Below are 9,706 nucleotides of genomic sequence, written 5' to 3'. Positions count from 1 at the left end.
CTTTTATTCGATCTTGTTTGTTTGCTTATCAGGAGGACCATGAGTATGGGCTCATAAAAACTTTGCTAATTAGCTGAAACATCTGCATAGAAACGGATTATTTCAGCTTGAAATTTAAAGGTTCTCTAGCATATCAAGACTCTCTCTCCACACCGTTACATATGTAACGGTGTGGAGAGAGAGTCTCTCACTAAGAGAACCGAGGTTACACTGTAACCGTACGTTCTCAGTCAGAAGGTCATCGTGGTCTAAGGAGCTTGGAAAGAAAAGGGTCTGGACTTCTTTAAGGTTCCTGAAGACGTTTCATCATCACCTTCTCAGATGGGAGGTGAAGCATCTCATGAAATTAAAGCCCCTTTGAAACTGAGAAGTTTGAGGTGTGTTTCCAAGCTGCTGTGATTACCGAGCGTCCAGTATATGACACTTGGTCATAACAGCGTGATGTTTGACATTCACCCAGTGCCATTTCTGGTGTGTATGAGAAACACTGTAAAGCGAGAGGCATATTTCAGTGGTCTCTCCTGACACACTTGCACATCTAACCAAATAGTCTCTGTGGCTGACGCGTGGGTCCAGAGCAAAATCAAACTATATTTAATGTCATTTAAGGATTTGGCAGCTTTGACAGGGAGGTATTAATGAATTTTTTGGGAATGATAACGAGTCAGAGGAGCTCTGTGTGGCCAAACAGAAGCCAGGTACTGCTGCAATGTGGTCTGGGAAACGCTACGTTTCCATGAAGCGCGTAATACTGCTCTCATTGTTCTGCCTCTGGGTGACCGTGTTCTTATGTTCCCTTTGAACTGCAGCAGCTCCAGCTCTGCAGCCCTGTTGTCTCCTCTATGGTTCCTCTAGGTCTTATTCCATTCAGTATCACTGGTCTACTCCATGCATCACTTGGTCCTGTGTGTAAACAATGCAAATAGTTGTGTGCTTTAAAAAAATCCCACAGATCCCAGGCCATTTGTGCGTTACTGAAGATCCACATGACTCTTGTTTTCTGCAAAGGTCATCTAAGCAAGTGTAACACTGTCCCATTAGAGTGGCTACTGTAGTGGTTGACACATCCACCTAACAAGCCAAAGATCCCAGGTTCTTTTCTGGGTGGAGATGGGAATCATAATGGGATTGCATCAGGGACGGCATCTGGTGTAAAACCACTCAAATATGCGGAAGTAACCGCAGTGAAGGCTCATTGGGTGTAGTTGGGCCTGCCATGCGTGGTGTGATAGAGTAGCTCTTACTGTTATCTCTTTGTTCTCTATTTCATACGCTGAATGAATTCACCACGTGTGTACAAAAGTCAAATTTTTCCTTTTGGGTCTAGCACATCATGGCCTGCATTATCTGTGCATATTTAGACACGAGTCAGAAAAGACCCAGTTTCATTGTTAAACACAAACCTAGAAGGAGGCAAAGAGACATGGAGCTCATCTGTTTCATCACGGAAACCATCGCACTGGGTCTGAGGCTTCAAACAGATCGGTTTGACTCGAAGGTGGCTCCTGTCCAACTCCCTCGTCCTCTGTGCCTCATCCTGCCACCTGCCTGTAAACACTCTCTCTCTCTCTCTCTCTCTCTCTAGACAAATAGCATCTCTGAAATGGGTTGTTATCAGTCCCGGTCACTCTTTCCGCCTCTCTTCTCATATTCAACAGCTGATGTCCTTTTATTTTTCTGTCCTCTCGATCTATCAAAACATAGCCGTGTACTGGAAACATCCATCTGTCACAGGGGGGAGGAGCCTATCCCAGCAAGTCCAACATTGCATTCAAAAAAATAAATAGAGACCGTTTCTAAATGGAAAGATTGTTTGTATGCTTGTGTGCTCCGTATGGGACTGTGCGGGATCAACAGTCAGATACTTTGTGTCTGTTTTAAATTGCAGATTCTGACTCATGTTGATGGTAAAGTTCAGGCTTTGCTCTTTAATAACTTTTGACAGATCCACGTTCAATATTCTCCTGTGTGCTTTCTCCAGACTATCTGTCGCAGGGTGTGGATCTGAGTGGCATCGAGGTGATCGAGAACGACTTGCTGTTGATCAGCAGAGCCAGGCTCGAGGTGGAGAACCAGGCCAAGCGGTTGCTGGAGCAAGGAATGGAAATCCAGGTAGAAAATTTCCGTTCTTTTGTTTTCTACCTGTACTGCGCTGTCTGAGACCCGGTGTGCTGCCTGAGATTTAAGTCTCCTAAGGGAGAATGTCAGTGACTTATCAGGCTGAGAGACCAGTCGGTCTTCACCTGGCAACCACTAACTGGTTGTGGCTATTCTGAAACCAGTTGGCAAATGGTTTCTGGAGGTCGCTGGCAGTCACAGTGAGAGCTGTACCGTGTTTCCATGTGACGGCTTTTAGATGCTGCTGTTGTGAGTAGCGTGCGTGTTAGAGTGTGACATACTTCTCACCAAGCAGCAGTGAAAATGTTAAACACAAAATAGCATCGTACGTTTGTGATCCTTTAAAAACAGCAGTTATGGGAGAGGTTATACATTTTTTTTGCAATATTTGATAATGAAACATCTACGAAAGAAGAGTTCATTTATGGTGATGAAGAAATAACAACATTAGAGCTATTTCATGTTTAGGTGTGTGAACCCAAAGAGATGCTGAGGAGTGTCTGCAGCTGCTGACAGAGTGGAGATTAGTAGGAGACTGTGACTGTAAGGTTCCTGTGAACGTCTATGTCTGCATCGAGACAATAAGCCGTTCCTCCAGAAATAGAAAACCACACACACACACACACACACACACACACACACACACACACACACCTACCTCTGTCCCCCTGGTGTATTCCACCCACAGGAGAAGTATTTTTATCCTGACCACTGCTGTGTGTGTGTGTGTACACATATGAAAAACGCACACATCACACATACTGTATGTACTGTATGGACACACAGTGACAGCTTCTTACACAGTTGCTTGTTGTGAATGTTATGTAAGCTTGGACGTGCTGGCTGGGCTGTGTGGGAGATTCACCTCAGTCCTCTGATTTTTGCTAGCAGATACCCTGTAGCCCATCTGGTGAGTGGGAGCTCCACTGACCCACGTAAAAAAACACAACAACAAAAAAACCCACACTGCTCTTCTTTATCTAAAAAAAACAAACAGTGGCTAAAGTCTATAATGTTAATATTATGGGTAACTCTGTTTTCATGAACATCACTGAAGAGCGCTGTTAGGGTTCGTCTGATGTCCTGTCAGACTCTAACGTTAAGGTTTCTAAATGTAAACGTAGCACCGTTGGTGCTTTCACTGTTTCATAGGAACACAGATTAGCTTAGAAATCATCGGCTTAGCTTGCTCTCTCTTCATCACCGCTGACTGCTGCAGTATCCGCATCACTGCCGACACTGCACCGACTGTCTGCCAGTGTCCGACTTCACTCTACCTTTCCTAGCGCATAGGACCCAGAGATACTCCACTGCTCCTGTGGGGCAGCTGCCCATTCCTGAATTGGAACTCAGCCCTTTCTGACTCTAAGGTGCTAACTCTCATTTTTGCAACTTCACACCATTGGCTGCAAACCAGAGAAAACTGCCTGATAAAACCACAAAGATAAAATCGTCACCGACGGGGAAACCCTGCAGCTGCTGACTGCTTCTAGAAATGCTGTCTGTGATTGTTAACCCAGCTCTCAGGATGGTTCTTGGTTTGACATACAGCATAGAAACTAAACATGTCACAGTATTCCTTGAAAACCCTCTTTTCCCTGATCATTAATAATATTTAATTTAAATGTATAATAATGGATAACACAGCAGTTGGGAGTACATTTCATTACAGTAGATGTCCCTAACTGTGACTAAATAAAGACACATAATTCCTTCTCTGTTATCTTCTTCGGTACCATGTGCCGACGCACTACTTTCAAAGAGGTCGGTTACCTTCTGAATACTTTTACTGCATATGACTCTGAATACTGTGACTCCTCTGAGAAAGAAACCTTGGCTCCCTGGTATAACTCTCAGATGCCTGCCCATCCCTGAGTCTGGCTCTTCTGGAGGTTTCTTCCTATTAAAAGGAAGTTTTTCCTTCCCACTGTCACCAAGTGCTTGCTGATAGGGGGCTGTCTGTTTCTTGGGGTTTTCTCTGTATTATTGTGGGGTCATTAAATTACAGTATAACACGCCTTGAGGTGACTGTTGTAATTTAGCACTATATAAATAAAACTGAAGTGAAATGAATTGAATTGATTGCTACAGGGACCAATTGGCCAATAATAATGGTTTTTAGAGACCTGGTCCTTCTGAAACACCCCCAACAGGAATCCCTGAGGGACGTAGCTGAGTGCTTTCTAGAAGTCAATCAATCAATCAATCAATCAATCAAAATTTATTTATATAGCACATTTTTAAGACTGAAGTACACCAAAGTGCTTTCCAGTAAAATCGCAGTACAAATAAAATCACAATAAAATATAAATTACAAATATATAAAATATAAGATAATTACAAGTCCACAACACTCATCTAGATTGGCTGAGCAAACGCCTTGAATAGCTTCAAGAGGATAACGAGCTTGAAACTGTCCCATGGCCAGAAAGAAAACCCCATTGTTGTTCTGGCTCTGTGGCTCTTCTAACAGCCCGACTCCCCCCCCCCCCCCCCCAAACAATGGTCCCTAGTGGGTAACGACCAACACCCCAGTCAACATGACTGAAGTCACAATTTGTCCTTTCAGGAGTAAGTTGATATATAATGTCAGTCTGTGTTAAGTACACTGATTGCTATCAGGACAGGTTAGCTTAGCTTACCATAAAGACTGGAAATACAGGAGAGCAGCTAGCCAGGTTTGTTCAGACTTACCAACTCCTCAACATCTCTGACGAACATGTTTGAAGAAATTAAAAAATGACTAGGATGTTTCTTAATGAACAGCAGCCAGTACTTCTGTAGTATTTCTGGTTGTTTCCTGGCAACGTTGTTGTGACGACAAGACTGTGGCAAGTTTACCCCCTGGCACATTTCATGAGAGAGACGTGGCACTCATATAATCCTGAAGAGATTGTGCTGCCCTACAGAGGCGATCGACATCCATGAATGCACACAGTAGAGGCCGAGGACAGTTTCCGCTTTATGTAGCAGTCATATTAACTTGCTACGTTGTATCTAAGTGCTTCTGATGTTTTCTTTGATTACTGTGTCCATAATGGGAATTAGCATGGCACGTGCTTGGAGATTAGACGGGATACCGATTCATTCAACACTCGAGCACTGAGTCACAGACTCACAACGCGTGTCTGTGTGTGAGTGTGCTTGTTTGCAGGGCGGGGATTTATCAAGTGTTACAGTAGATATGCCTAACAAAGACGCTAACAAAGCTAAGAAGTGTAATGCAGGTCAAGTTAGCCAAACATTTTTAGCGACCTTATTAATGCTATCAGAAAGGCTTTTATAGAAGATAACTGACACTGACAAAAACAATAATGTTACTTTTCTCTCCATCAAATGTTTTTTGTTCTTGTGTGAATTAAGCTAAATCTAAATGAATGTAGCAGTGGACCTGCAGCTGCTTCGTTCTGTGAGATTAAGCTGTTTGGTGACCGCTTTTAAAGCGGTCACCAAACAGATGCTGATATCGACGCCTCATTCATTTTCACCCCCCCCCCCCCTCTTTCTTTTGATAATCAGAACCCAACCCAGGTTGGCACAGCCCTTCAGGTCTTCTATAATCTGGGTAATCTCAGAGAAACCATCAGCCATGTGGTTGGGGGTTACCAGACCACCATACAGGACAACATCACTAGTGCTCTTGACATCAAAGGCCTGACACAGCCAGCTAACCCCAGAGGTAAGCCTGAAGAAGACTGTGCTTCAGAAAGGTTTGCCCACTGAGTGCATTGTTCTAATTTGTAATGATCAAACAGAAGAACATTTAATAAGTGGATCTATTTCATGAGTTGGTTTGAAAAACAGTGGTGTGAACAAGTGTTTACCCCCTTTGTCGCACATAAATGTTTCAGATCAATTTGAATATTGGACAAAGATAACACAAGTAAACACAAAATGCAGTTTCTAAATGAAGGTGTTTGTGATGCAGACTGCTTCTGCCAACATTTGTGAAAGAATGGGTCACTTGGTGAATTCCAGATTGGTACTGTAATGGGATGCCACCTATTGTGATATTTCCTTACTACCAAATATTCCATAGTCAGCTGTTAGCGGTATTCCAACAAAGTGACTGGGAATGACAGGACCTCTGCTGTGTACAGTCACAGAGCGGGGTCAGCGGATGCTGAGGCGCATCGCGCACAGAGGTCCCAACTTTCTGCAGAGTTAGTCGCTATAGACCTCCAAACTTCATGGGGCCTTCAGATTAACTCGGTGTGTACAGAGCTTCAGAAGCTGTTTGGATCCAAGCATTACATCACCAAAGCGATGTGTTGGAAGCAGTGGTGTGGCGAAGCTATGGAGTGACGAGTTGCGCTTCTCCACATGGACCAGTCTGGGTTTGGCAGCTGCCAGGAGAATGATGCTTGTCTCACTGCGCTGTGCCAAGTTTGTGGGGGGGGGTTACAGTCTGACCTCACCAATGTGCTGCTAAGATGGCCAGAAATTCCCACAAACACCACAGACACACTTCCAAACCTCATGGAAAGCAGGTAGAGTCGAAGCTTTTGTAACTGCAAAGGGCACATTGTACTAAACTCTGTGGTTTAAGAATGTTGCTCATGTGTTTGATGGCAAATGAGCAAATACTTATCTCGGTCCTCTGTGCCACTGAACTCCACAAGACTATTAAAAACTGTATGTCAGTATTATTCCATTACTGAAACTAGTCCCCAGCGTATATACTGCAGTATTTCACACTAAATTTGTTAAAATCTGCAATCTTTATGAGACTATATTTGTAAGAAATCGTCGACACATGTTGAGTAAACCTGGAGAAAATCTAATTAGGAAGCTGCTTTGTTGGTGGAAATGATTTGTGGTTGATGTTCCTCTAGGCGCTCCTGGCAGAGCAGTGCTACCAACACCAGGCAACACAGCTGCTTTCCGTGCTGGTCTGTGGACCAACCTGGAGAAACTGATGGACCAGATATGTGCTGCATCCAGACAAGTACATATACATATACACACTGAAGCCCGAGCATTAAATAAAACAGCACAGCTGCCAGCGTGGCTGATGAATTAAGTACGAGGCCATCTTTGTTGTGTGTCGTTTCAGGTGCAGCACCTGCAGAAAGTCCTGATGAAGAAGAGAGACCCCGTCACTCACGTGTGCTTCATTGATGAGATCATCAAGGTGGGTGAGCTATACTGCTACTCTGGTGTTTCATTAGTGAAACCCAGTAATAATACTCAAGCAAAAGTCACATGCAGAATAACCAGGAGACTTTACATGTCAGTTGGTCCAAATGGAAATAAAATACTTGCTGCAGACCTCAGTAAATTATATTTTTATAATTACTTTCAGTATTCTGTTCCCCTGGTGTCCCACTCGCAAAGGAAGCACGAGTCCCAAAGAGGTGTTTAAAAAACCGGGACAATGTTCAAATTTGAGATCAAGCCCATTTGATTTGTTTATACAGTGTTGAGAGAAAGAGTTTGGCCCCGTCCTGATGTTTGTCACACTTAAATGTTTCAGATCAAACTGTAAATGTTAGACAAAGATAACACACAAAATGCAGTTTCTAAATGAAGGTGATTATTATTAAGGTGAAAAATCTGCACGTGTAAAAGTGATGGCCCCCTGGTGGGCCCCCTCAGCGTCTGCAATAACTGGCAGTGAGTCTTTACAGCTCTGTGGAGGAATCTGGGTCCACTCATATTTGCAGAATTGTTGTAATTCAGCCACATTGGAGGGTTTTTGAGCATCAACCGTGTTTTTAAGGTCCTGCACCAGCGTCTCAGTTGGATTCAACTCAGGATTTGACCAGTCTTCATTTGGTTTTTCTTAAGCCAATCAGAGGACGACTCACTGCTGTGGTTTGGATCATTGTTGCAGAACACAAGCGTGCTTCAGCTTGAGGTCACAATCAGATGTTGGGACACTTTCCTTCAGGATGTTTTGGTCGACGGCAGAATTCATGGCTCCATTTTCCCAGAGGTGTAAAGTAACAGAGTACAAATACTTTTGGTCAGGCTGGTCCTATTTAAGGTATCTGTTGATTGAGAACAGGTGTGGCAGTAATCAGGCCTGTGTGTGGCTGAAGAAATCAAACTGTGACACACCACAGTTAATTCATTTTATAACCGGGGGGCCATGCAGGTTTAATAATAATCACCTTCATTTAGAAGCTGCATTATGTGTTTATTGGTGTTGTCTTTGTCTAACATTTACATTTGTTTGATCATCTGAAACATTCAAGTGTGACAAACATCAGTACGGGTGCAAACACGTTCTCACACAGCGGCCAGCAGCACGAGTTCGTTTGCCTGCCTCCACAGAAACCGAGTTGTAGAAATGAAAGCAGGAGAATGTTACTATGGAAACAAAGCTCTCACCAATTACCCAGAGATGGAGGTGTGAGTTTGGGACCTAATGACATGTCTAAATGCAAGTCTCCTCAGCAGTGCAGCAGCACCATCAGCTTCACTGTTATGGACACAAGTATACATGTAAGAATGGACTGGCTGTCAGCAGCTCTGAAAGCATTACATGAAAATATGTTGAAGGTACAGTCAAAGTTCTGAACACTAATTCAGACATGTAAATGTGACAGAATCAGCTGTAAATTATTATGAGGAAGATGTTATTTTGCATCATGTACTCAGGAGTGTAGCTGAATAACACCTCGCTGATTCTGAAGTAGTTGTTACATTTCTGGGGCTTTTTCATGCACAGTTACACACAATTATGCAAAAACCTGTTTGTTCTTCCACGTTACAGGAGCGCTTGTTTTCCCCTCCATCACAGTTTTTCATGTGATAATAGTAAACTCACCACACGCCCATTCTACTTACAGAGAAAATCTCTGTGTGACAAACATGTGGCTGACCTGAACAACTGAGCTGATGAAACTCTGTTTAGTTCTCCACACTTGGTCAGTGTCATTCACCTAAAATCATAATAATATATTAATAATCATATGTCAGTAATATATGAAGTTACTGTAACTACGAGTGGATTCTGCAATAGAGAATGCAACAGCCAGATATGAACCCACTCCCAGAGATGAGCCAGTCCTTGCCAGTACTCTTTACCAGCCCTGTAACCTTTTGCCGTGTCTTTTCATTTCCAAACCACAGTGTTAAAACTCTGGCTGTAAAAATCAGATGATAAGTTCAGGATCCTGTAAGCAGGAGATGAACAGACACCAGCAATCAGCCACTCACAGTCAAGCCTGAATTTTCACGGTAAATAAAACACAGACCGGTTCTTTGTACTCTACCTGAACACTAAAAGGGCTTTACATACAATATTCACACCCACTCATACAAGGACTGTGCTTTCTAAATAACATTCACATACATTGGATTTACAGCTTGGAAACTTGGAGCATATCCACCAACCCAGAGTTAACAAAGTGTTGCTTTGGCAAAATAAGCATGAACTGTAAAACTTGTCTGTACTGCCAAGATTGCTGAGCATGTCCTCACTGAGCACTGAGCAGGCTCTATCCATGAATGGCTCTACGTTACTGAGAAGCAGATTAAATCCTTATTTTTGTGACGGATTGTGACGCTAATACTGGAACGCATTAAGTTTTTATGGATCTGGATCTTTCAGAGAGTGACTTTTGTCCTGTCTGCCTCC

The 9,706-nt window shown here is 43.2% G+C and overlaps 1 protein-coding gene across 1 annotated transcript in view; it reads left to right on the top strand.

Annotated features, from left to right (window-relative positions):
- Positions 1-9,706, top strand: part of cog5 (component of oligomeric golgi complex 5) — a 73,426-nt gene that overhangs the window by 42,087 nt on the left and 21,633 nt on the right. The window contains exons 7-10 of the mRNA XM_086268969.1: positions 1,982-2,112; positions 5,638-5,797; positions 6,954-7,066; positions 7,175-7,252. Coding sequence (XP_086125095.1) covers positions 1,982-2,112; positions 5,638-5,797; positions 6,954-7,066; positions 7,175-7,252 — 482 coding nt within the window. The remainder of the gene's footprint in view (positions 1-1,981; positions 2,113-5,637; positions 5,798-6,953; positions 7,067-7,174; positions 7,253-9,706) is intronic.

The sequence above is a fragment of the Aulonocara sp. 'chitande type north' Nkhata Bay genome, linkage group LG17 (genome assembly GCF_057382095.1).
Source record: "Aulonocara sp. 'chitande type north' Nkhata Bay isolate Kocher_YH1m ecotype deep benthic linkage group LG17, A_spYH_male_GT1.1, whole genome shotgun sequence".
Classification (NCBI taxonomy): domain Eukaryota; kingdom Metazoa; phylum Chordata; class Actinopteri; order Cichliformes; family Cichlidae; genus Aulonocara; species Aulonocara sp. 'chitande type north' Nkhata Bay.
This window is presented reverse-complemented; position numbering and strand designations above follow the sequence as displayed.